Here is a 26,887-nt window from a genome sequence, read left to right on the forward strand (position 1 = left end):
TCTACACTTAAAACTTAGGTTGCATAGCCATGACACTCACAGCAGTGAAAGCCCACATCTCAGCACCATGGTTATGCCAGCCTCATCCCCCATATGGAGGCAGCTAATGGACAGGAGAATGCTTCTGCCAACCTAGCTGCCACCACCTGTGGAGGTGGTGTTTCTCCAGCAATGGAACACCCCCGCTTCTCTTACTGTAGATTGTGTCCACATTAAGGGATTATGCTGGTATGGCTACAGCACCATAGCTTGAAGCCACCATGCACTCTCTGATTTTGTGCACACCATACCTTGTCTCACATACACATACAAACTACATCCAGCCAAGCCCTCCACCCACATGGTGCTAGTTTCTCAGCAGACTTCATTGTCCTGTTTTAGCAAGGGTGCCTAAATTCTCTCTTACAGCTCTCTATAACTGAAGGGTGCATTCACCCTCATCTGTTTCTTCAATAAGGGTTTCAGACAGCCTACAGCAACACACTTTCCACTCTCCACTTCACACTCTTTCGCAGGGGGGCGGAGAAGCACACATGACTCATAAAAACATACTTTTCTTTGTTAATTATGAACTTGGACCCTGTTAATATTTTTGCACCTGAGTAATCTCACTGAAACAAAAGATTAAATATGTAGGGCCTGATCCCGTTGCCTTTATTCATATAATTAAAGGCTGTGCACTGAGCCTTCAAAAATTGATTCGAACTACATTATCTTTTAGCCTGTGGAACAAAATCTCAGTGGAGGAGCTGGAGGCTCTATCTGACACACCTGAAACAAAGCCAAAAATAGTTTTGCACTAATAAGACCTTTTTGATCATTGCCTCAAACATGTATGATGCTACATTTGTTCCATTCTTACATAAGGGCAGCAAAATAAAATGTAGACGACTTTGTTGGGCCCTGTTCTTCTGCATAGTCGATGTCTTACAGTTACAGGATTGAGACAAGAGTCTAGCAGAATTCGCAGAATTGGAATTTTCTCTATCCATTTGCCCCCAGGTTTATTAGGCATCCTTTGTTAGAGAGGCACTTGCAGCAAGGAAATAGGAAATCAAGAGATGAAATAGACTGCTTTCTGCATATTGCTTTATTTTCATCAGTTGCCAAAAAAAAAGCCACCAGGAAATCCAGTCACTCTTCTTTTTAGCAAGTTAATTAAAACCACTTTACTTAATCCAGTATTAGCTGCAAAATAAAATTCCTAGTGTATTCTATTCTCTCTCTAAAAATTCATGGAACCTCCTTTCTTATAAATGATTGGGACTCACTGCAGTTATGGAATTATACCACACCTGCAGAATCTATCCAGCTACCCACACCCAGGGCCACTTAAAGCAATTCAACAGCCACCAACTAGTGACAGCTGGCAAACCCGAACCTGTCTCCTGTAGTCTATCATATGTAATCAATTGCAAATAGAGCTTCAACAGACTCATCCTATTATTTCCTGGCTAATTCCCTCAGGGAAAACAAGCCAGCAACCCTCCAGTGTGAATCATGATGCTAGTAATACCCGCCCTCCCCCACCTCCTCCCTTTGCATCAGTTCACTACACTGCTTTGGCTTTTCAGCTTGATATCCGTTATGTTATGTCAGCTGTTACATTACGCTTAAAACAATAGACTCCAGCTGGCTGAGGTCAGATGTAAAAACAAGGACCTAACAAAGCCACAGGCCCTCCAGTTATACTGAAATTGAGATACATACTCAGTGTAGCACTTAATGACAAACTACTTTCCAGACATTTGGGCAAGGCATAAAGGAAACACCTGTCACTGCAAACATTACACACTAATCCTGATAAATCCTAAATTTAAAAATCCTTCTTTTCACTGCTTGCCTCTACCGTATGCCAGCATTTCACAGGCTAAGATTTTTCTCCCCAAAGTGGGATTTATATTTTTCCTTCTTTTATTTATTAAAAGGAATTTGTAATTATATGGAAAATGTGTTTACTATTCTAGGGCTTTGGTTTTGAGTCACTGGTAATAGAGCTACGCTGACTAACATCAGCTGAGGACCTGACCCCACATCAGCTGTCTGGAAAAGTAAAAGAAAGACCAGAGGGAATAGAAAAAAAAAAATTATACAATTCTTTGTGCCATTTTTTCCTCAGATTGAGCTTCATAACAAAAGTTGCTGAATCACTTCAGTGCAGCTGCACCCAACATATAAAAAACAAAGACCTGGCATATATGCTTGAGAAAGGTGCTGGATTGACAGCTCTGGAAACTGAAGTCCTCCATTTTTCTACAGAAAAGCCCTAGCATAGTAAACACATTTTCCATATAATTACTATGCAGACAGTCTAACTCTGTCCTTCCAGTATGTGCCTCGTATAAAAATAGACTGCCGACAAGGCCACCAGTAGAGGCAGCATGTACAGAATATTCTCTCTTTCTTGGCAGTCACTTGATAACAACTAGCATGTCTTCATGTCATCCTCCTGTTTGTGAGTCCATTGATGGCTGATCAGCCCAATTGTGGAGCTGCAGGTCTTATCACAGAAGGGGAAGGTGTTGGTAGCTGTTGAAGGAGCATAGGTCAGTTTCTGACACTTTTCTTCTTATCCACCTCTCCTCATTTGCACTGCAGTGGGACCTCTCGCCTCTATGGCAGTCCATATTGAGATCGCCACTTCATAGCACATCAGCCACCCAACAGCCAGCAGATAGCAACAATTGATCACAATTGGCTTGTTCTGGATTGCAATCTGTCATCAACTCAGCAGCATTACAAGGAAGGGCCTTCCTTCCATTTGTCATTTCACCCCACTTCTCAAGTCTCAGTCCCACTAAATCCCCGGCTCTTTACAAACAAACATTCAGTTCCACGTCACCAGAGAGATAACAGTTAAATTCTGCCACTTTTAGTCAAGTTGACGTGTATTGTACACCAGGAATAGTCCCTCTGAAATCAGAGGAACTAGAAGCATAGTAAAGTATTCTCACTGTGCATAAAGAGTAGCAGATTCTGGCCTATTAATTTATCAGGGGACATATAAACCACACAGAATTAAGATGCAAAATTGCTTTTGAAAAGGCTCAGAAATATTAAAAGCTTATTTATCACCATTTCTAGAACTGAACTTGACCCAAATCTTTTTTGGCTACATAATCTTCTATCATTGGCTAATACAAGACACACAGATACAACAATACTAGAGGAATGGCTCTTCTGTTATTCCTAATGTTAGCAGAAATGGAAGCGCCAGAATTTTCACTGTAACTGTCTTCTCTTCAAATTGCCAGTCTGATGTTCAAGAATAAAAAGTGCATTCAAACCTACACCCACCTGCACCTGACAGGCAGAGGTACAGACAAACTCCACAACAAATAGGTGCACCACTAGCAAACTAGAGATGTATAAAACACGCTTGTGAGAAGAAAGATATCAACTCTAGATGCCAACAGTTGCCTACTCTAGCTGTTTTGTTGAAGAGCTTATGATATTTGTTTGTTTTCTTAAAGCCACAACTGAAATTCAGTTTTCATTAAAAATAATTCCTATCCCATATGTCTGAATGGGAAAGCTTGAAAACACAAACCCTAAAACCTCAAAAAGTAGGGTTACCGTATTTGACCGTTCAAAAAAGAGGATGCCCCTGAGAGGGAGTGTATCTGTATCAGTACCTACCAACTGACATTGTATTAATGTACTATATATACTATAACATTAATACAATGTGTGTTGGTAGATACTGATACAAATATACTCCCTCTTACAGGCATGCTCTTTTTTGAAAGTTCAAATATGGTAACTATCAAAAAACAGAATGCAATGTACCATTTTTTTAATATTACATCTGTTTATGCTTGGAGTAGGCAATGCTAATTATAGTAACATTGTTACACGGAGTGCCAGGATGAGGAGAGCATTGCAGGAGCATAAACACTCCTTGAGAAGTCTTTTGATATGTAAAAAGTCTGTCAGCCTCTCCCTCTCTCTCACTCACTCCTGTACCCAAATCTGTGCCCAGTTCATTTTAATGGCACATTTCTTTTCAACGGGAGGAAGACTGAAAAAAAACTAAGTGCCAAAACACACAGGAGTCAAGATACAGGATTTAAGCAGGATGCATTACAAGGATTTTGAGAGAACTATAATGTGGCTACAGCAGTCTCTGAGAGGTGTATTTATTCCCCCCCCCCCCCCACCATGCCTCTCTTCTGTCCAGAAATAATTGGGTTGCGTATGTTTTCGGGGTGGGGGGTTTACCAACAGTATTAAAAAAACTGAGCTAGTCTGAAAGTTTTAATCTACTTATTGATAGCTTGATCAGTCTGGATCATAATTTCATCTCCTTGTGATCTCAGTGATTTCAGATTCACCTGTTGGAAAAATTTATTCACACTGAAATTCTCCTCACATCCTGGGTCAATGCTGCCCCCTATAGATTGCAGAATGGAACTACTCCTCCCCCAAAAGGCCCTTTTCTCTGCACTTTGACTCTGACCACATAAGTGGTGTAAAAAAAAAATCTGTAATGCAGCTACATTTTCTTGTGTAGTGTATAGTCCAGACATGTTTTTCTTCCATTACTCCCTCCTTCCTCTGAACCACTCTGCAAACTGCTCCCATCTCTCCAATTCCTTCCTTCATCAGTTTCCACTTTCATGTGTCAAACACTTCTACCCAGCTGAGTAATACACACAATTATTTTGGGAATTAGTCAGGACCCCCATTTTATGCACTAAATTAGTTTAAATAATTTTCAATCCAATTTAATTATCCCATTGCCATTTCAATCCCATTCCCCTCTTATGTCGAATTAAAAGTGGCTTAGTTTGGTTTATCTTAAAACCTGTTTGTAATAGGCTTAAACTAAGTTTGGGGTAAAGGGAACTACTCAGCCTTTTGCTCTGGTTTAACTAAATCTATTTAAAAATCACACTTGAAGTTAAATAGTAGAACTTTCACATGTAGACAAGCTCTTACTCTTTTTCCTTGCTCTCTCCTGCCCTTTTCCAGCCCTTTTACCTCTCAGCCACCATGACTGCAGGTTACATAGCCAAACCTGAGCTGTGTTAGTCTGTATCTTCAAAAACAAGAAGTCCTGTGGCACCTTATGGACTAACAGATATTTTGGAGCATAAGCATGCATCTGACGAAGCGGGTCTTTGCCCACAAACGCTTATGCTCCAAAATATCTGTTAGTCTATACAGTGCCACAGGACTTACAATTATCTGTGTTTCTAGGCAGATTTATAGAGCCTCCATTAAAGTTCAGACTGCCACAGCTTCACTGACAGTGTCCCCAAGGCTAGCTAAATTGGGTCCATCTAAATAAGTGGCAGTCCCATGCTGCAATTTCAGTAGACATACACTGATCCACCCCTCTTGCCTACACACAACACCGTTATGCAGAAGTGGCATATCTGCTGGAATTCTTTGTGCAGAGCTTCTCCTCAGACTCCTACACAAGAGAATGACCATTTTGCTCCCCAGCACAGAGCTGGTAAGACACAGGCAGCTGGCTGAGGGGAACAGCTGGCAACACAGCTATCACTGGAAGAACTACACAGCAGAAAAGTGCCTGTTTGATTTATAGGTCCACATTGCTGGATTTCAACTGGGCTCTAGATAGCAGCAAGGCATGGAGGAGTGGGGACAGCTGGAGCCTGTGGGGGATTTTCAGCCCTCTTTGCAGTCTGATATCCTATGAGGTTACATGCCAGATATATTTCTGAAATCACCTCCAGATGGTTTGCTGGTATTTGAAACAGGAAACTAGATCTTTCATTTCTGGTATCAGTGGTAAACGCACACTATGCTGGTTCAAATCCAGGTTATGTGAATAATGGATGAAAGTCATTAAATCTGATGGTTGTTTGGTGGTCTATGTGAAATTAAGAACAATTACGCCTTAAATTTAAATAGCAATTTGATCAATTGCACTCCAAGTGCTTTACTGCCATTTTGCAGATGGGGGGACTAAAGCACAGCAAGAGTAGAAATAGGTTGATCCAAGGCCACACAGCAACTCAGTGGATATTGTTAATAGAACTCAAAACCCCTAACCTCCAGCCCAGCGTTCATTCCCTTGAGCCACAGCTGTCCCAGGGAGCTGTTGGTCTCATTCCAATTCTTGGAAAAATCTGTCCACACTGTACACCTTTTTCCCCCAACCACCTGGCATGAATTGGCATGGTACTGCCAATTTCACACGTTCAAAATCATGATTCAGCCTCCCCCACCTCCAAAAAATCCCAAGGACTTTTTTTTTTTTTAAATTAATTTGGGACTCAACTTGTCATGTTGGTTTCTGAGCCTTCAGCTTACACTCAGTTCATATTTCCTCCACAATCAGGACGGGAAATGTTCTTTTTTCCTCCCCCAAATGAAAGCTGAGTTCTAAGCCCCAAGAACTGCAGCTTTAAGGGAAGCAGCCAATACCATGAGAGTTAGGAATATTACTGACATCTCTGTTAGGTGTCCCAGCAGAGGAAAAGGACTGAATGAATGGTCATCGAGGCCACACTACCCTTCCCTGGCCCTTTTGGATCAAGACAGAGATATGCTGCTGAGCCAATGCATGGCTTATATTGGATCCATTCTTTGGAGAGAGCACACTGATCCCTAAGGTACCTGGCCCCTTCCCTCTGCCAACTTTCCCATAAAATAAACTCAATGCCTTAAATTAAAATATAATAACCAAACATCAAAATTCATCTCCCAAGTCCCCACCCACCTGCATATGAAGACAGGATGAACTCTTTCAAGACTACTGCTTTCCTCTTTCTGATAGCAGATGCAACTAGAGGAATTGTGAGTATTCACAATGAAGATATTTAGATATTTTCCAGCCCCTTTAAGTATACAGAGATGTAAAAAACTAGAGAATGAAGCCCAGACTACCCTCGAGCCCTGATTCCAAACCAGTTTCTCTTAAATGTGAGAATAAATTCTTCTGCCAGCAATATTTATAATTTTTACAATGTCTAACTTGTAGAACTGGATTGAGGATCTTTTAAATATACATAAATATGACTATTTGTATGAGTATGTTTATGAAGAGTAAGAGAAAGAACTCAGAACATACAAAGTGGAAAATGACATATACCTGCCTTAAAAATGTGTGTAAAAATTCTGGGGTGAAAACCATATTGAACTGAGATTCCACAAAGAAAATAGATTTTCCAGGAACATCAAATAACCTTCACTACAGCAGAATATTTAATTCTCTTGGATCAGGCACTTGGATTTTCTTAGATCATGCTGAGATAACAGCACTTTGCTGAATTCTGGCACTGTAAAATCCTTGCTTATGAACATAAAAGAAAAATATGGTCTCTCTGGGACCATACAGCTTTGAATTACTTTTTTTCCACAGTTTCAATATTGTACTCGCAAAAGTGATTTTTACAGAAATACATGACACTCTTCATGAGTCATGGCAAACATTCTCCCTCACCAGTACTTTAAATGGGCCAAATGCACATGTACATGTACCCATCAAAATGATGATCCTTTCGGTCTTGGCTCTGACCAGAGCTCATGTTGGCAAAGTGCCAACGTGCAACCAGGGAGTCAAAACCTTACAACACCACCATCTAGTGAAACCAAGTGAAAACAGCAGGCTGAAAATTATGACTTCTGAAACTGACCGAAAAACCTACTTCTCTCCTAATCGGGAACCGCACATCACAATTATACTTAGGGCCAGTGTTCCCTGGAAGTGCTGCACTTGTGCAACTGTTCAGGAGATATTCAAATGCCACCCAACAGATTAGCAGTGCGACCACAGATAGGCTTTTTGTTTCCACTGGTGGTGCACGTTCACACCTGTCTCAACGCATATAGAAATTTATCTTGCACATGGATGGAAAAGAAGAGAGAGAACATTGCTTAGGGCATGTTTACATAGCAAAAACTGTGCTGGGACTTGCCTTCACAAACTGCCTGGATTCTGACTAGTGTGGGTAACAACAAAGGCCGCACAGAATAGGCTTCTAGCTGGATAGTACATGCCTGGCATGGATCCTGGTTAGCTATCCTGCTCTGAAGCTCATGCTTTGCTGTCTTGACTACTTCTGTTCCTGTGAACTCTTATTCTATATACTCTGGAATAGTTAATCCTCTGTGTAGAACCAGACTCTACAGACAACTATTCAAGAACAGTTTTGTGCTTCAAATTCACACTCTGCCTTAAAGAGAATTATGCTGGCTATATCCATGCACCAAAAACTTCCAGTTCTTATTAAACTTCTGAGAGGCTATTTCTACACAGCTGACCTTGGAGGACTCTTATTAGTCTCAAGAGTGGTAGCCAAGTTAGTTTGTAGCATCACAAACAACAGGCAGTCCTGTGGCACCTTAGAAACTAACAAATTTATTAGGTCACGAGCTTCTGTGGGACAACCCCACTAGTTTGTAAGTTAACTTGTGTGCCTTTCTTATTATGTACTTAGTTTTTTCTCTTCATCCATGCTAGATAGAAGGTGGCAAGAGCAATGTCACCTGTGTTCATTGTTTTTCCCCAAATCTGTTTATTTGTATTGCAGTACACCTACAAGTCCTAGACCTGGATCAGGCTGCCATTATGCTAGATGCTGTACCAACACTCTCTCTCTCTCTCTCTCTGTGTTCCCTGACCCAAGGAGTCTCCCAGAAGTTCACTTTTACAATATAGGAATAAGCACTCCCACACTGGTCTTCTGAGCTCTTCCTATGTCTGCATTGGCCTTTCTCAGACATCTTACACCTTTGTTTGGGTGAGCAGCTTGCATTCCTATATCTTTGAGTTTAGTCACTTATTTCTAGTTCTTCATCCTTGAAGTCATACTACAACTTCTCTGTGAGGAGCTCTCCCGTGACTTCCAGTCTAAGGCTATGTCTATGCTAGAGTGATCTGTCAACAGAAGTTAGTGTCGGAAGATATCTTCCGACAAAACTTGTGTCGACATAAAGTCAGACTCCAAAGTGGATCAAAAAAGCAATCCACTCTATCAACAGAGCAGCCAGACTGCCCGGCCACTCTCTCAACAAAATGGCCAAGCGAAGTTCAGCAAAGTGTCCTGGAAGCGCTTTCTGACAACAGAAGGCCCCCCCAGAGAATGCACACTTACTTTCTGTTCGCAGATACTGTCGACAGAGATGTTCTGCCTCATGTGGGGGGGGGAACGGCAGAACACTGACAACAAAAGTGCTGTGTTCTGTCGATTTACTGTTGACAACATGCATTTGTAATGTGGACGCTCCACGGGTTTTGTTGATAAAACCCTCTAGTGTAGATGTAGGTTAAGATGGCTCCAAGTCCAAATCCCCTTGTCAAAAATAAATTTTAATAACCTATTACATAAAAAGATCAGCATAGAAGGCTTTTTAGGCAGATAATATAAGACCTATTCTGATGTCCTTACTTATGATGTTCAATGGCATCTTAACTCCATGAATAGTTCTACTACAATAAATAAACTCTCTATAGCCAATTCAAGTCCCACAAAGTAGAGGGGACAATATAATAACCAGCTGCTTAATCATAGCCCACAGGGACATGCCTTTGACTATTTAACGCAAAATCATTCCTTGTTGACAGTCAAGTCAGTCATTCATGACGATGTTTTCAAGAAGAATTTCCCATGAAAAACACATTTAAGGAACAATTTACGATGTATTTACTGAAGATATTTCATTAAACGTCCTCCAGCTGACTCAGCCCTTTCCCGCACACTAAAATATAAACTCAAAATAATATTTGCTTTTGCATGTGGGGATGCACCTAAACCTCCATATAAAAGTTTCTGTACAAACATCTTGGATGGATACAGAACATGCTTCTTAACTGACTTGACTGAATGCCAGTACAAAGTCTTTTGTTTTAAACTGGCACTTGACCCTATTTTATATAATCAGGTGAACATTCATAATTAATCCTTTGGAAAAAGAAAGTCAGGATTTCCCACTGAAAAATATTGATGTACACAGTAGTAGGAATTCCCAATGCAGAACTAACTCCTTATAAATTAATCAGAACCCTTGTCATCAGATACAACAGAAAGGAAGATTTGTTCTAGCTGATAAGTGAGTAAGGTAATCCAATACCAGTGACAATCAATTGTATGTTCCCTGACAGCATGAAACAAATGCATCAAATACAACTGGTTATGTAGACTTGAGGGGTTTCACTAAATTTGATACCATGTACCCATGATGAAGCATTACACACACAGACTACTTGTAACTGTCTGGTCACATTAAGGCTGGGTCTAGACTTGCCCCCAGTTTCGAAGGGGGCATGTTAATCAGGGCAACAGGAGATTGCTAATAAAGGGCTGCAGTGAATACACAGCACTTCATTAGGCTAATTCTCCCCCGCGGCAACTTTGAAGTGTCAAACTTTGACATGCCAGCATGCATGCAGCTGCTGGCACTTCGAAGCGCCTTTACTTCCCAAAATTTTACATTTCTCTTTCACCATCCCTTTGGCAAATACAGGTAGCAGCTTTGATGGACTCTGCAGAAAGCAGTGTCTATTGAAAAGAAAGTCCCGGGCAGATCCTCAGCTATTACAATTAAACCAGCTATAGGTCTTTCACCTTTGATGTGGGCCTTAAGGCTGGCTTCATCTCCCATTGAAGTCAATGGAAATCCTTCATTGTCTCCAATGGACTTTGGGTTAGGTCCTAAGACAGGTTAAAGAAAGGATGAATTCCAGAAAGAGAAGGGGTGCAGTCTTACCTGAACGTCTCAAGTGGGTCACACATGCTGCCATCAGAAATTCTGGGTGTTCTGAATATAGGGTGATGAGTGGGTTTCTTTTTTTTTTTTTTTGTGGTACCTCCGCAGACCCAGCTGTGGGATTGGGTGAGTGATAGGGTGGAGAAGGGAGATGCTGTTGAGTACCAGCTCCTCTTTTTATTTATTTTTTAAAATAAAAACAAAAAGCACGAAGGGTGATTCCTCTCATCCTCTCAAATAATTAAGAAAAAAATGCATAAATATTAATCCAATGAACATCAATGTACATACCATCCAAAATAACGTCCCTGTGGCCAGAGGTGCATACTGTTCAATTGTAGAAAGCACACTGAATATAAGGCAGATCAGCACTATAAGGAAACTGAAAAAAATAAAATAAAATAAAGATTACTAAATATCTTATACTATAATTAGGTTTAAAAAAGACAGGGAGGTTGGGGGGTAGATGAAAATTTAGCTTCTTTTATTACATAGTTTAATTTCTCTTGTAAATATAAAATAATTTATTTTAAATACAATTGTAACAATAAGGGAGCCCTTTTATTCCTTTTTCTTGAACAATTTATTCATTCTCAAATATGGAATATATTTGGTTTGTTTAATTTAAATTTGCTAGTGGAAGGTTTCTTCTGGTATGAATTATGCTGGTTTAAAAAAAAAGTGTTTGAACATTTTTATCAGAAAGACCATGAAATTCCATGTGACAGGTCTGAGAATCTTCAAACCCTAATCTATTTTGGGCATTTTATTTGCACTATAGCCCTTTTGTGCATTACTTAAAATTGCCTTCTATTGGGAGTTCCAGGAATATTTCAATCTCTGCATGAGTTGTCTGTCTTTCAACAACTTTAAGGAACTCGTTTCTCATTTCTTAGCACATAGGATTATATACATTGCTTCCAGATTATCATTTTATATGTTTTGCAAGACATTTGGCATATATCTTTTGACACGAAAGGCATAAAGTTAGAATGACCCATCAGCCTTTTTTGGTCTACAGATCAAAATCTATAAAAAAATTTATTTAATTTTATACAGGTATATTGTCTTCTTCTTGATTATAGTTTGTTTTAAAATTTTTACTTTTAAATCTTGTTTAATAAATCAGATTTCACAATGACTAACAAATAGATGTCTGATTCATAGAGGGGAAAAAAGCCACAAGTGTAGCTCTGAATTAAAATTCTAGGTGTAATCTTTTCATTAAGTTGTGGAATAGGATTAATCTGTAATTCTTTTAATGGTTTTACTTGGCATCTAATGAGAGAGTTAATAGAGCAGTCAAATTTCCCTTTTAGTAAATCAGATGAATAGCATTAAACGTTTACAGCAGTGCTAGAAGGGGTCAGAGTGCTAGAAAATAGGCACTCAGAATTGGGATTCTACTGTAAATTGAATGTCATTTTTGAATCTCAAAGAGCTGGTCAAACTACAGCTGTTCCACTGCAGCCATAGTCTCACACTATCCACCTGTACATTTTATGTTGCTCAATTAACTGTTATGCTGCATCTACACTAGCATGTGCTTTTGAGTTTTCAAAAAGACCGGGTTTTTCAAACGATCTCATGGAGCATCTCCACACAGAAAGCATTCTTTCAAAACTACTTTAGAAAGAACACAGTGCTCCTTTCAGTTTTGCTCCTCCCTTCCCATTTCGGGAAGAGCACCATCTTTTGAAAGGCTCTTTCAAAAGAGAATGTGTATAGATGCTCCACAGGTCGCTCTTTCAAAAGAGGGGGTCCTCCATGGCACCACCAAGCTGAAGCACAGAGACACCCCTGCCACCACCCTCAGGGCCCTATGGTCTCTGCACACGGCCATGTTTAAAAATAAAGGGACCCAGAAACCCTGTGGCAGGAAGCTGAGACCGCGCTGACAGCAGGGGGAGCACACGCCTCCTCCAGCATGCCCTCCTATGCACCCTGCAGCTCCACAAGGCAGCCCAGTGGTGGCATGTCCAGTGGGTAGGAGCTCCATGCCCCTCAGGGACTCCCCTCCAACCCATCTGAGGGGTCCCAGGAGCCCAGCCAGGGGCCAAAGAAGAGGCTGAGGTGAAGGACTTGCCGGCACTCTGGGAGGACGAGTAGCTGCTGCTCCACACCACTGGCTGGTGGTGAAACACTGCAGCCTTCAACCAGCTGTCAACCGGCCTGATCTCTTTGGGGCCACCCCTCCTGCACAGCTGACCAAGCGCACTCCAAGTTAAAGGAGCTAAGGCAGGCATGCTGCCAGGCCGATGATGCAGCCAGCCGCTCAGGAGGCAGCAGGAACCATCTGCCCCCACTTCGCTACGTTTAATCACCTCTTGAGGCCCAAGGAAGCGGCACTGCCCACCCACTTCCTGGACACTGCCATGCCAGACCTGGAGTCCAACAGTGAGCCTGAGGTGGTGTTGGGACACACAGCCAGCCAGCAGCCTCTGCAGCTGGCACCTCTGGCCCTTTAAATCACTACTGGAGCACCGGTCTACATGGCTGTTAGGCCTTCAAGTCCAATTTCTATATTTAGTTACGTGAAGCTACATAACTTGGAGTTGCACATGCATTCTTTCCCATTATCTGGTATTTAAATTAAGCTCTCTATATTATGTAATACATTATCTGGATACTGTTATGAATCTCTTTTAATAACAGGGAGAAGAATGTTGGTGTTCAGACTTTTCTTCCTCGTTTTGCACGGATTAGGCTAATAAGAAGAGAACAATGGATTTGAATGTCTACTTTTATAAATCACAATTCAGATTCATACAAAAAGCAAAAAGTTTGCATTCCATCACCATATATACCCAGCTTACAGTTTAGATTTCAAGAGACATACTTGACATGTAGTAACAGGGGACATAAGGTAATGGAGCAAATATAAGGCAAGTAGAATCTTTGCAGAAGGCTGCTTATAAATACCACAACATCTTGCTCAACCTGTCTTCAGTTTTTCCTTTCACCTCACTGCTGTTATTTACCTTCCAGCTGGCACCACAATACCTTCAACAGAACAGATTTATTCACTTCCTCCATGCAACCCTAACCCTTTGATTTTCTTTCTGGTTTGTTTGAACTTGCGAATGAAATTCATATTATAATAGTGACTCAAGCCTATAGAATAAGGAAACATAAAAGCTTTCCCACATAGTTCTATCAATCTATATTGGAAAGAGAGAGGAGACCTACTGCCAGTCTTTTAAACAAGGATCTCCCACAAATGTGATGAGAACTTATCAGCTCGGGAACAAAATCTGTTCACCCACTGCTTATAGAAACAGATGATAAAGAAAGCCAATGATATTTTACTTGCTCATCAAGAAACGTTCTTTGCAATAGTTTTATGTGCTGACCCTCATAACTAGAAATAAATGCACAAAGAAAATAGGGTCATGTCAAAACATAGCTGGTATATGCAGATTTCAAACTACCTTACGCAACTAGCTGTTCACCCCATCTGCTTTCTTCATAGCCTCCCAAGGAAGACGTCACAAAAAACAGCACAGCCATTAGCTAACACAAGTGGGTGCAGACATATAAATAGTGATAAAGACAAATGCTAAAGAGTTCCTCCAAGAAGACTAAAGTTGTGTGCGTGTTGTATATGGCACTGGTTTTCAACCCAAGGTCCAAGGCCCTCTGGGAGCTGCAAGTAGATTTCAGAGGATGCACCAAAATAAACCAGAAACCAAGGCTGGCCTTAGACTTGCTGGGGCCCAGGGTAAAAGCTGAAGCCCAAGCCATGCAAGCTAGACTGAAAGCCAAAGCCCAAGCAATTTAGCTTCATGGGGCACCCGTACAGCGTGAGGCCCTGGACAATTGCTCTGCTTGGTACGTCCTTAACACTGATCCTGGCTTTTAATATACTGGATATGCAGAAAAGTAGCTGTTGCCGCACAGGTGAGCTTGGGGGAGCCTCAAAAAGAAAAAGGTTGAGCACCCCTAGTATAGTGCGTATGCCTGACAGATTCCACTAGTGAGTCAGCCAGTGGTGTTTGCTCATTACAAGATTTACCCAGTCAATAAATGACCACCAGATGGCAGCAAATTACTTTCCTCTTGCAGAAAAGGCCATTTGACTTTTCCCACTCAGCAATAAACACCAGTAGCATCTGGTTATTGAGAAAGGGTGCAAATCAGCATCTCTTGCACACATTCATTGAAAAGAAACAAACATTTACTCACTGAGAAATGTTTTCCACGCATTAGCTCACACTGGTCAGCAAAGAGTTAATCTTAGATTCTGACAGAGCACACCCTGACAAAAAAGGGTACCAAACAGGTCTTGCCATCTGCTTCAGGCTTTATGCAGCTATAAATGAGAACAAATACTCCCTGTAGGTCACAGCCTGCACTTTTTCTGCATTTGCCTGATGCATCAGCTCTAGGCATAAACAAAAGGACCCAATCCATTGTCAACTTCAGTCTTTTGATTGACTTTAATAAGCAATGTGTATCAGGGCCTAGGATACTGTATCCAGCTGGGCATCCCAGGGGAAGGCTGCGGTCAGTCCCCACCATGGCAGTTCTGAATTGCAATCTTCTGCCAGAAGAATCTTAATCTTCCCTGGGCATGGTACAGAACTGAGTACAAACCTTTGTGGGCCAGGAAACGATACAAATAGATGACATGGGTTACTGCTCAGGAGGGACCAGAGATGAGTGATAAGACAACATTCTGACTGGTGCTTAGGGTATCAGTGAACAAAAAGTTTGAGACACTTTCTCTTCATTCATACTGTAGTAAATGCACTTGGAATCATGCTCTGAAAATGAGTTTTCCAGTGCCTAGAAGTCAAGGATTTTATTCATGTCTACAGTGCATCTGACATTGCGCTTGCTAACTCAGGTAGAATGGCACTAGCTCTGCTAGATCTATGACACTAAAATACTAGTGTAGCTGAAAGAGTGGTTTAGGCTAACGTCCACAGTACAGACCCATCCAGACCCCCTGAATGAACCCTTTGGTAGCTAGCCTAAACCACTATCAGTGCCACCCCCACCTATATTGCTATTTTTAGTGTGCTAGCTCAAGCAGGGCTAAAGTGTGTTTGTTTAACCAAGCTGGGAAGGCCTCCCCCAGTTCCAGTGCAGATGTACACAGAGTAAATGGATGTAATCACCACTGTAACTCTTCTCCCTTTCCACAATGTCCAAACAAGGAAAGATAAAGAAAACTGATCATACCAAAATGAGAGGGAGGGAAAGTCTGGCATGTAAAAGAATGATTAAGTGCCAGTCTATGTCCAAACGCACAGCCTGTTTAGATACCCATTTTTAAAATGGGGCTGACTCTCAGGCTTACTATTCATTCTATTGAATAGACATATGGACTGTACCAACCGCACTGATGGGGATGCACTCACATTTCTGTGGGATTATACATGCACAAATAAAATGTAAATACCTCATTTGTACATGGAAAACTGGAGGCATGATTCACCACAAGCACTGTGCTATCAGAAATTCACAAACCTGCACAATATGAAAGTTTCAAATACTTATCATTTGAATCCTTTGTGAAAGCAAAAGCAAATTTCTTCAGACATATCAGACTGGCTGGGAATTTTCCATTGGAATGATTAAAGGAGAAAAAGAAACCCTGTGAGTTACATCAGCAAAGGAAAAAAATAAAAGGGCCTTTATTTCAGAGCTGGTGTAACACAGCTTTTCTTCCATTCGGACAGCTCAGATAGGGTCAAATGAAACATTACCCAGATTCTCCTTGTACCCCCAAAGAAAGTTCACCATGAAGCTGAGAAGCAATAAAAGAATTCGCAAATTAAAGGTTCATTTTGTAGGAAAAATAAAATCACTTGCAAATACAGGCTTCTTATAACAATGTCTGCTTAGCCATACATTAAGTGGCAGCAGTAGGCTATTATAACAGGCACAGAGGCTATGTCTATACTAGAGAGTTTTGTCCACAAAACTGGCATTTTGTCAACAAAACCTATGGAGTGTCCACATTCCCAAGGTGTTCTTTCGACGGTAAATCAACAGAACACAGCACTTTTGTTGACAGAATGTCTCTGTCCATAGACAGGGCTTCCGGGACACCAGGCAGCCTTGTCTGCTGTGCTTTCGGTTGGCCAATTGGTCAAGAGAGCGGCTGGGCAGTCTGGCCGCTCTCTGTTGACAGAGCAGATCGCTCTTTCGATCCGCTTTGTGATCTGGATGCAATCTGTCAACATAAGTTTTGTTGGTAACTTCTGTCAACAGATGGCTCTCGTGTAGAAATAGCCAGACAGTATACAGTAATCAGCATGTGCAAGTTCTGGGCACACCTACTGAGTGTTGGACTGAATTCATTTTGTTTTAAAAACTTTTTTTAAATGTTTAAAATATTTTAAAAGAAGATTTAAAGTGAAGGGCGGGACACTAACTGCATAAAAATGCAGTTCTTCTGACAACTGAGTGCTGAGAGAATCAAGGGAGAGTATCCTGAACCATTTAATAGCAAAAAGCAGTCCTGTAGCACTTTAAAGACTAACACGACTATATCTCTGACTTTTTGTTAGTCTTTAAAGTGCTACAGGACTGCTTTTTTATTTTGTGAAGATACAGACCAACATGTTGACCCCTTGGACATTTAACATCGTTCATTAACATAAACTAGCAGGATCCACCTCTTTGTGGCTGATCCAGCTGGGGCTGGGGGAAGCCCAGCAGTCCCAGGGCTGAGAACTGGCTGGGGCATGGAGCTCTGCTGTCAGCTCCAGCTCCAGAGACTCAGCCAGGGGAACCCCAGCAGCCTAGGGGCTGGGAGCTGGCAGGGGTGCAGAGCTCCACTGCAGCTTCAGAGCAGGGGGAACCCTGGGAACAGGAGCTTCCTGGGGTGTGGATAGAGGCGGGCTGGTAGGGCTGAATTAACTCTTCTGGAGGCCAGAGCTATTAGATTATGTGGGGCTCCCTAGGACTGGGGAGAGCACTAAAATCATGGGTTTAGAATATAGGAGTGTGGTGCCCCAGGCTGGGCCAGAAGGTTGGGGTGTGTGATGGGGTGAGGCGCTGCAGCTAGGAGTGCATGCTTTGGGGTAGATCCTGGGATGACGCGTTTGGGGCGCAGTAGGAAGGAGTTCCAGGCTGGGGCCCACAGGTTTGGAGTATGGGATGGAGCTTAACCTGGCCCACTGATGGATTCGGGGGCAGGGCAAAAGAGGTAAGTGCTCAGAACCCCTGACAATTTCAAATGGCCTGGGAGCCCCAGAACCTTTTCAATGACTCAGGCAGCTGTGGCAGGTAGAACTACCCCCTCTGCCCACTTTGGGGAGGCTAAACCCCTGCTCCATTCTTTCTGCATGTGCCTTCTCTCAAAAGCCAGAGCCAAAGCACCCCACCCCTGGAGAGGATGCTGAAAAAGGCGAGGTGATGGGATAAATTGGGTTGGGGTAAGGAGTGTGGCTGCTCCACTTTGCAACAGTGTTAAGGGTTTAGAAGGGAAATAGTTCTTTTTACAACATAATTCTTTAGGAGTTTTGTAGCTGTTGGAAACTGATCAATGACTCTTAAAATATAGCCTGTGTTGCTTTACTAATTGATGCATGGTAAATTAAAAGCCAGAAGAACTTTACCATAGATCCTGTTTGACTTTTCAGTTAGAGTTGGATTTCCAGATAAGTGATTTCCATCAAGTTTTAGCATTTCTTTGGGAAGAGGTATTTGAACCATTAGGTTGCAGCCCTTATCTTAATCTGGCCCTGACCTGGGGAGTGAGGGAGCTAGCTAGGCTAGGCCTGTGGGAAAGGAAGGGGTGGCCCACAGGCAGCAACTAGAAAACAGACGGTCACCATATGTGGCCTGAGCAGCTCTGGGGTGGAGAGGGGCAGCTGGGTCCAGTGGTTAGATGGGTGGTCAAGTCACTGTATGGGAGAGAGAAACTCATGGTAGGAGATTTCTGTGGGAGATGCGGGGAGGCAGCATCAGGGCAAGGAGTGAGGATTTCCAAGCCTTTCAATGCTGTACCCCACAGGGGGGTTTATAAGTTACAAGCTCTGAAAATCCTATTTACAGAGTGGGGTACTAGAATGTAGGACTGTTGTACAGAGACTGGTGGCATGCTGGAAGGTTTGGAAATGGGCTTAGCATAGTGGGTATGGCCATTAGAAGGTACGCTATGCTGTATTGAGTACAGTGAGGTACTGAAAGGTATCAGCTATGGAGTAATATACTGTCTTGCTTTGCAAACTAGGGTTATAATTTATTTGTTGAAAATCCACTGACAAGTGAAATTAAATGGGGAGTGCGGGAACTGGCCTAGCAGGTTTCGTTGTTTTTATACTGCTGCAAAAATACCAAATAGCCAACACTGTTCCAGAACCCAGCCCAAGGGCTCCTCCCCACTCCCAACCTCCTGTCCTAACTCCTGCCCCATATCCCTGACTCCTGCGGCCCATATAAAACCAAACAGAGAACCTAGGCCATACTTCTATCAGGTAACAAAGATTTACATGGACTAATTGCAGCTGTAGCTCTACAAGCTGTTTGCAACAATGTGTTCTTAATGAAAAGATCCAAACAATGAGAAACAAAGATATAGCCCTCCATAGTTTGGATGCAAGCCTAAAATTTATTTACATTTCAACATGCTGTACATATTCAGGTCAAAAAGAATGGTCTAACTCTAGTTTCTGTTCTGCAATATGCTATCTTATTGCCTACTTCATCTTAGGAGGGTAGGCTACTTGGCAGCATGACGCAGTCACAGCACAGGTAGAAGCAAAACAGTGTTAATTTTTTTAAATGCTTCATTCTCCATTAAATTTTTTCACAAAAGGGGACACTTTTGTGTACCACTTTTGCCATGCAGAACAATTTTTGCTTTGAGAATGTTGTGCCTATATTTTTTCTGATAATGAAGTGCATATTTGTCCCATGGAAAAAAATTGGTCATCAGAGAAGCACGTTCCCCTGTTCACTGCAAAAGTTATGCTTGGTAATAAATAAGACAAAATATTGCCCTGAATCTAATTCTGTAACACACCATTTCCATATGCAAATTCCTGCTACATTTTTGTGCTGCTCTGATCTTGGGAGCTAGACTAATGAGTAATGCTTGGTAGGAAATTGAAGTAGCCAGAAAATGATTCGATCCTGTGATGCAAATCTGTAATATTATCACAAAGTAAGGGGAAGTCTTCGTTATAAATATTTTCCTGCCTTTTTTGTGACTCATGTCAACATGACATTAACATAGCTCTGTGTTTGCCACTCCTAAGTATTTTGCATTCTAAGGGTCTGACCCTGCAACAGTCTCTAAGTGAACAGACCACGGGAGCCATGCAAAGCTCCACTGAAGTGGTTAACTCTGAAAGACCACATCTGTCTGCTCACATGGATCTCAGGGCTAATAAATATAAGGACTTACCCTTGGATCTAAAGGAGATTCTCCAACAACAAACTTGACTACATTACAGGAGGGTGTCAACATTCATGAGGGATCCATATTCAGAACCCTTGAGAATGTTGATTTTTGCAAATGGGGAAAGGCCCTCAGAGCCCTGGGGAAGCAGCAGCTGCCAGCACTCCCAGCCTCAGAGCCCCAGGGAAGCAGCGGCTGCTGGCGCTCCCCGCCAGAGCCCCAGGAAGCAGTGGCAGGCCACCTGTAAATAACTGAATTTGCAGAACGCTAAGTTCGCATATGTGGGGACTTTACTGTATTCAGTTTGACTCTTTTCAATAGCTTTTACGTATGTACAACAGGCTCCCTGCCTTTGTTACCCAATCTAATGTACAGTTCAACAAAAGCATCAAATGTTCTCCTAACCTCTAGATAGACATAATTTATGGGTTAAGCCCCAGCTGAGCAATTCAGCAACATTTGTAAGTATCATAAATGCACCTTTTTTTTAAATAAATCAGTACTGAATGCCAATTATTTATGAAGCATCCCTGAAACAATATTCAAACATTAATGACTAATCTTATTATGTAATGCAAATTACCATTATCTTTTCCAAGAAGCAGTTCCTGGCCCATTTCATTCTTGCTAATCACATCTTTTGTGATAGGAAAACTACTACTTCCTTTAAAGGTACGAGAAAAAAAATAGAGTGAAATTCCTCTGCAAGCAAGGAGGATCTTCTTTACAGGAACAAAATATAAATTTAGAAAAGAAATTGGTCATCTGGACTATGCCTTTGTTGTCAAAGTCAACTTACCTATAATAGTTAACTTCAAATAACTCATCCTAGGAAAGCTTTAACTGTGTTCTGAAGAGTAAACTATTTTACATGCCTCACTTATAGAATCAATCTCTAAAATCTGCTCAAGTCATATTTAATGTAGGACCAGGGAGCTGGGGACAAATATGTCATTCTTGCCGTAGGAAGACCTTCGACAGGGGGGTAGAAGGCAGAAGCGGGCAACTGGGGCTTAGTAGTTCAAAAAGCTCTGGGGCTCCTGGCTGCTGCTGCTACTACTACACCAGTGACAACAGCCTCTGTCACTTTAAATCACCACCAGAGTCCCAGGCAGCTCTAAGAGCTTGCTTCAGGGGCGGTGTCAAGGGACCAGCATGATCTGGGCAGTGCTGAGGACTAGCCCTGGCTCTTTTGCCCAAGCCTCCACCCTTCCCAGGAGCACAGCATCACCCACTCTCTCACCTTGCCCAGGGGCCCGGCAAGTCTATCGGCCCCACTGTCCATGAAGTGCTGGAGGTCTGACAGTTCCCATGCACAAGATATATCAACTTCAGTACTATGTATCAGCTGGGGATTGCTGGTCAGAGGTACTAACCATGCAGTGAAGGGAAACCGTATCCTTGAGTGCATACCTGGGAGGGGGCCAGAGCACACATTGCAAGATCAAGCTCTTTGACTTCTGCTTTATCATAACACTACTTAGTTTTTATATAACACATTACATGTTCAAAGTACTATAAAATATTAAGTTAATTCCTAGAATGCTCATGCCTTAATCCTGTGCAAGGAGCCAGTATGCAAGGAAGCATTACTAGCAATAAACAAGGCCAAGGGGAAAATAACAAGCTCTGACTAGCTACTGTTGCAGGATCATAAGGACTGAGATGTTTTTCAACATTCATTCAGTCATGAATCAGGCTGCTTTGGCAATTCTGCACACAAAAGGACCTGATCAAAGGCATTGTCAATAAGAGTCCTTTAGATATCACTGAGCTTTGGTTGAGACCTGGAAAAACTGCCAATGGCAAAACTGACATCTACCTAGGATTACTTAAGGTTGGAAGACATGTACGTAATGACAAGCGCACAAGACATTTATTTTGAGAAAGGTGGTTCTTGGGACAAATTCTTGGAAATGAGAAAGTCCAAACATAAATAATTTAAGTTAGTAGTTCTGTGGACAAAAGAAGAGTGTCTCTGACCAGCAAGGCACCAGGGATCCTCAGGGCTAGATGGAGGGCAGGGCAACCCCTGCCCTGGAGGGGGTGGAGTCTCGGATGGAAGGGGCGGCACCAAGGGCAGGCAGCACTTAGTGCTGCCTGGAGTACGACACTGCACCCCTCCTGCAGCTATCAGAAACTTCATTTCAAAGGCGCCCTTAGTGCTCAAGCATTGCCGTTACTACTGCAGCAGTGGAGTAGAGCTCCAGGTCCATATACAGATTCCCTCCTTGCCCTGCTCTGTCAGCAGGCTGATCTCTGATACTGCCCCTTCTTCCTTTCTAGTATTTTTCACTGTCTCCTCCTGTCTTATGAGAGCCGAATGAATGTTCTCATCACAAGAATGAAGGCTACTTTGGAATAAATATATTTCTCTCACTCACACACACACAGCCCTATAGATAACACTTAAAAAAAACCAACCAAACAAAAACCTATGCCTAAAGATCATTCAGGCTGTTAAGTTAAGCACTCAAAAGTAAAGAATTGCCAAAATTAAGGTTGCCTTCTGTAACTAATATTTGATGCCCTGGTGCATATGCATTACAGTCTTTAATTACATACTCACATGCTATTCTGTTCCATAAGACCCTGCCTCATTCAGTGCAAAAGATGAATAGCTCTCAGTTAATGATCAGCAATTCAATATTGTTTTCTCCTCATGGTTCCATGTATGGCCCCCCGCTATGCCTTATTTACTAGACACTATTCAAACCTTGCTCTGAAACCAGAATAATTTTCTCTTAGGCTTTTCTATGGCCCTCATTATTACAGTATGAAAGTTGTTTTTTTTGTTTGTTTTTTTGCAAACAAACATGTATTTGTTTTCACAACACACTTGTGACATGAAGGTATATTATCTCTAGTTTATGAACAGAGAGCAACTGAGGTCAAAAGTACCTATTACTTTTTGGCAACCAATTTGAAATACCTGATTTTTCAGAATACGTAGGATATACAGCCCTTATGTATTCAAAGCTTTCTTCACAATTATTGCAGCTGCAGATCTGAGTGCTCAGCATTTCTGTAAATCAGGTCCCAATGTCTCAAGTGGCACTCAGCAAATAAGCACACACTATTAGTGACCACCTGCAAAAACCTTGCTCCACACCACACAGGAACTCTATGGTGAGGGCAGGGGTAGAGTCCAGTTCTCAAGGATAGCATTCAGTTGTCTGGCATGAGATCATCTTTTTGTCTTTCTGCAACTACCTGTCTCATTTACTGCACATATTCCAACATCTGAACAAATGAAACTGGGGACTTCTAGACAAGTCTCTCTCATAACCCAACTATATTTCACTCCCAGAGCCTGTTGGTTCCGTATACTGAAGGAGGCAGATGTCCTGTGGAGAAAATAGCATTTTAATTACATGCTCCCATACTATTCCAATACATACACACTAGGAGGCAGATGTAAAATTGCACAGACCAGCTTTAACTGTGGCATTTCCTAACCTCTGACTTTTTGATTTTGTAACCTTAATGATATTATCTGATTGTGGTGTGTGTGTGTGATGACAAAGACACATTATCTATACAGTGAAAACAAAAAAGCAGTAAAGTAGTACTTTAAAGACTAACAAAATAATTTATTAGGTGAGCTTTCGTGGGACAGACCCACTTCTTCAGATCTATACAGTGGTTATAATTTCCTAGATTTTTTTTTCTTAAAACAAAGTGAAAAAAAAGACCTGCTTTCATACTGATGTGTGTCAACAGCAGGATTAGAACCATTTAGAGCTACAGCACAGACGTTTTCAATTTGCGGTAATGGGCACTGCAGATCTTGAACCCAAGTTTGTAGAATTTGAGTGACACCCTAAAACTACACCACTGCACTGGAAGACCACACAGCAGAATGGTACTGAAATAGGGTGACCATATCTCCCTGTCCCAAATACGGCACAGGGAGATATGGTGGGAGGGGTTGCTCCTCCAAGCCAGGGGAAACTGGGAAGGAGGCACCAGCTGCCGGCCCTCCCTCAGAGCCCCAGAGAAGGCACAGCCACCAGCAATCCCTAGGAGCTCTGGGGAAGTGGCAGCCCCTGGTGCTTCCCAAACCTTGGAGAAGCAGCAGCTGCCCACGCTTCACCAAGGCTCAGGGAAGTGACTCCCACCAGCAGCGCCTGTGTAGCTGCTGGCAGAAAAGATTGGTGTGTGGGGGGAATGGCCCAAATACGGTACAATCTGTCCCTTTTAAAAAGTCAGGGCACCTTTCTGGCATCCCAAATATGGGACCATCTCACCCAAAATGAGACAGATGGTCACCCCATACTGAAACCACACAAACTGGGGCTACACCTAGAGTGGATTCCAAGTCAGACTAGCAAGACTGCTGACTGGTCACTTCTTATAAAGCTTCCTACACATGTATTTTGAGCAACTAGTCACTAGGCCTGCTGCTGATCACACCCTGAGACCAAGTTCTTGCATCTAATACTGGTTCCCTTTCTTTCACTCTAACTCCTGTTATTGTCACAGGCTTTACCCTTGGTGCAACTGACTCCGGTTAGATCTTTGATGTGTTCCCTATCTGCCTGATTCCGCACTGGGAGTTGACCAAAACGCCAGTCTTTCATGTAGGAATCTTTGCACTGACTTGAATGAGCCTTGGAACAGGCCTTATTTTCATTGTGATTTTGGTCAAAATTTACAAATCATGGGGGGGGGACAAAAGAAATCCAAAATTCATAACATTATGAAATGCAAATGGGATCAAGCTCTCAAACCAATAAGTACTTTTTTCCTCTGTCTGAATGGCGCATAAGTGATAATGTACTGTTACTTTCGTGTTGGCTTGGTATGTTCACAACTGCTTCTGATTAATGTATTACCAAATTAAACGTGTTGGACTTTCAGAAAGTGTTATATCAAGCTAGCAAGCTCTCTGTTTTAACCAAGAAAGATATTATACTCTTGCTTTCTTCTGGTAGCAAATGATTTTATTAAGCCTTTCTGCCAGCTAGAGTTAAAAATAAAAAAGGCGCCTCTCCCAAAAGCCTTCTAAATATGAGTTATTCAAAAAAACAAAAATCTTTGTATCTGCTGAGCGTCACACCTTCACCCCAAGTGTCATGTCCCAAAACCCTCATTACTGTATTTCAAACATGCAGCCTGATTGATTTTTTTTTGCAGCCCCAGGGCTGGGAGCTAGCTGGGGTGCAGAGCCCTGCTGGCAGCTCCAGCCCTAGAGACCCAGCTGGGGTTCAGGATGCAGAGCCCAGGAGACAGATCCAGCCCCAGGCATGGAGTCCCACCCACCAGCTCCAGCCCCAGGGACCCCAATAGCCTTGGGGCTGGGAGCCTCACCAGCTGCTCCAGTCCCACGGACACAGACAGGGCCAGAGAACCCCAGCAACCCCAGGGCTGGGAGCTAGTAGGGGCGCAGAGCACCTTAAATTTATATTTAAATTAAAAATTATTATATATGACCAAACAATTTTACACATTACATTTTATGAACTATTAATAAAATTATAAAACAAAATTAATATTACATATTAAATTCTCAATTAAAATTATTGTATTATATTCAAACAAGACATGAAAAGTATTATAAAATATACCTAAAGCTATAATAATAAATAATTACAACTTTCCAAAAGAAGTAAGTATATTTTCTTTGGTGGTCCTCAAAGCTATCTGTCTTCATTTGTGCAAACCTCAGCAGGCTTTGAGTTTGACTTGCCTGAGCTATATAATGCAAATACTAGCACTGTAGCCTCAAACTTTTGATGAATAAATCAGGTTTTTCTCACCAGCTCTTTAGAACTCAACTATTTTGTTAAGCAAAATTCAACGTCTACTAAAGATGCAGTTTTGGTAGCTGTGAAGGGGAAAACACAAAATGGAAATACACTGTAATGCTCAGATGAAATACCGTTAGACTCCAATTAGTCAATATCCATAATTCACACGTTATTCACGTTATTCATGTATACAGAGTATCAAAACAAAAAAAAACAGTAAAGTAGCACTTGAAAGACTAACAAAATAATTTATTAGGTGAGCTTTTGTGGGACAGACCCACTTCTTCAGACCATAGCCATACCAGAACAGACTCAATATTTAAGGCACAGAGAACCAAAAATAGTAATCAAGCTTGACAAATCAGAAAAAAATTACCCAGGTGAGAAAATCAGAGAGCAGAGGGGTGGTGTGGGGGGAGTCAAGAATTAATTAAGCCAAGTATGCAAAAGAGCCCCTATAGTGTCCCAGAAAATTTGCATCCCAGTTCAAACCACATGTTAATGTGTCAAATTTGAATATGAAAGCTCACCTAATAAATTATTTTGTTAGTCTTTAAAGTGCTACTTTACTGCTTTTTTGTTTTGATAGTATATAGCCTAGCACGGCTTTCTCTCTGTATACGGAGTATAAACAAACAGCGTCATTATTTAATTCCATATCTCTGTGGTTTTAATGTCTTAAAGATTCCATATATTAACATTAACGTTTCAGATTTTACTACAGACAATGATCTACAGTAAACCCTTGAGTTATGTGGGGATTGCGTTCCTGCAGCCTCCACACAACTCGAATTTTCATGCAAGTCAAGGGGAGATGCAACCAGGCTACAGCTTGCTTCCTGGATCCCTATGCCTGCAGAAGCCGGGAAACTGACCAGCCCACCAGAGTGGCAGGGAGCTGGGAATCAAGGGGCAGCCTGGTTCCCATCTCCCTGCCACTTGCAGTACCTGGGAAACTGATCAGTTGGTCAGTTTCCCGGGTCCTGCAAGCCACAGAGAGCTGGGAACCTCACAGCAGCCTGGCTCTTGGCTCCCCTTCACCTGCAGAGAGGGGAAACTGACCAGGGCAGCAGCCTTGGTCACTTTCCTG

General features: G+C 42.0%; 1 protein-coding gene across 3 annotated transcripts in view; it reads right to left on the minus strand.

Annotated features, from left to right (window-relative positions):
• Nucleotides 1–26,887, minus strand: part of KCNQ1 (potassium voltage-gated channel subfamily Q member 1) — a 598,641-nt gene that overhangs the window by 479,096 nt on the left and 92,658 nt on the right. For all 3 annotated transcript variants that reach the window (XM_074997802.1, XM_074997801.1, XM_074997800.1), the window contains exon 2: nt 10,975–11,065. In XM_074997802.1, the coding sequence (XP_074853903.1) occupies nt 10,975–11,065 (91 nt within the window). The remainder of the gene's footprint in view (nt 1–10,974; nt 11,066–26,887) is intronic.

The sequence above is a fragment of the Carettochelys insculpta genome, chromosome 6 (assembly GCF_033958435.1).
Source record: "Carettochelys insculpta isolate YL-2023 chromosome 6, ASM3395843v1, whole genome shotgun sequence".
NCBI classification, from domain to species: Eukaryota; Metazoa; Chordata; order Testudines; family Carettochelyidae; genus Carettochelys; species Carettochelys insculpta.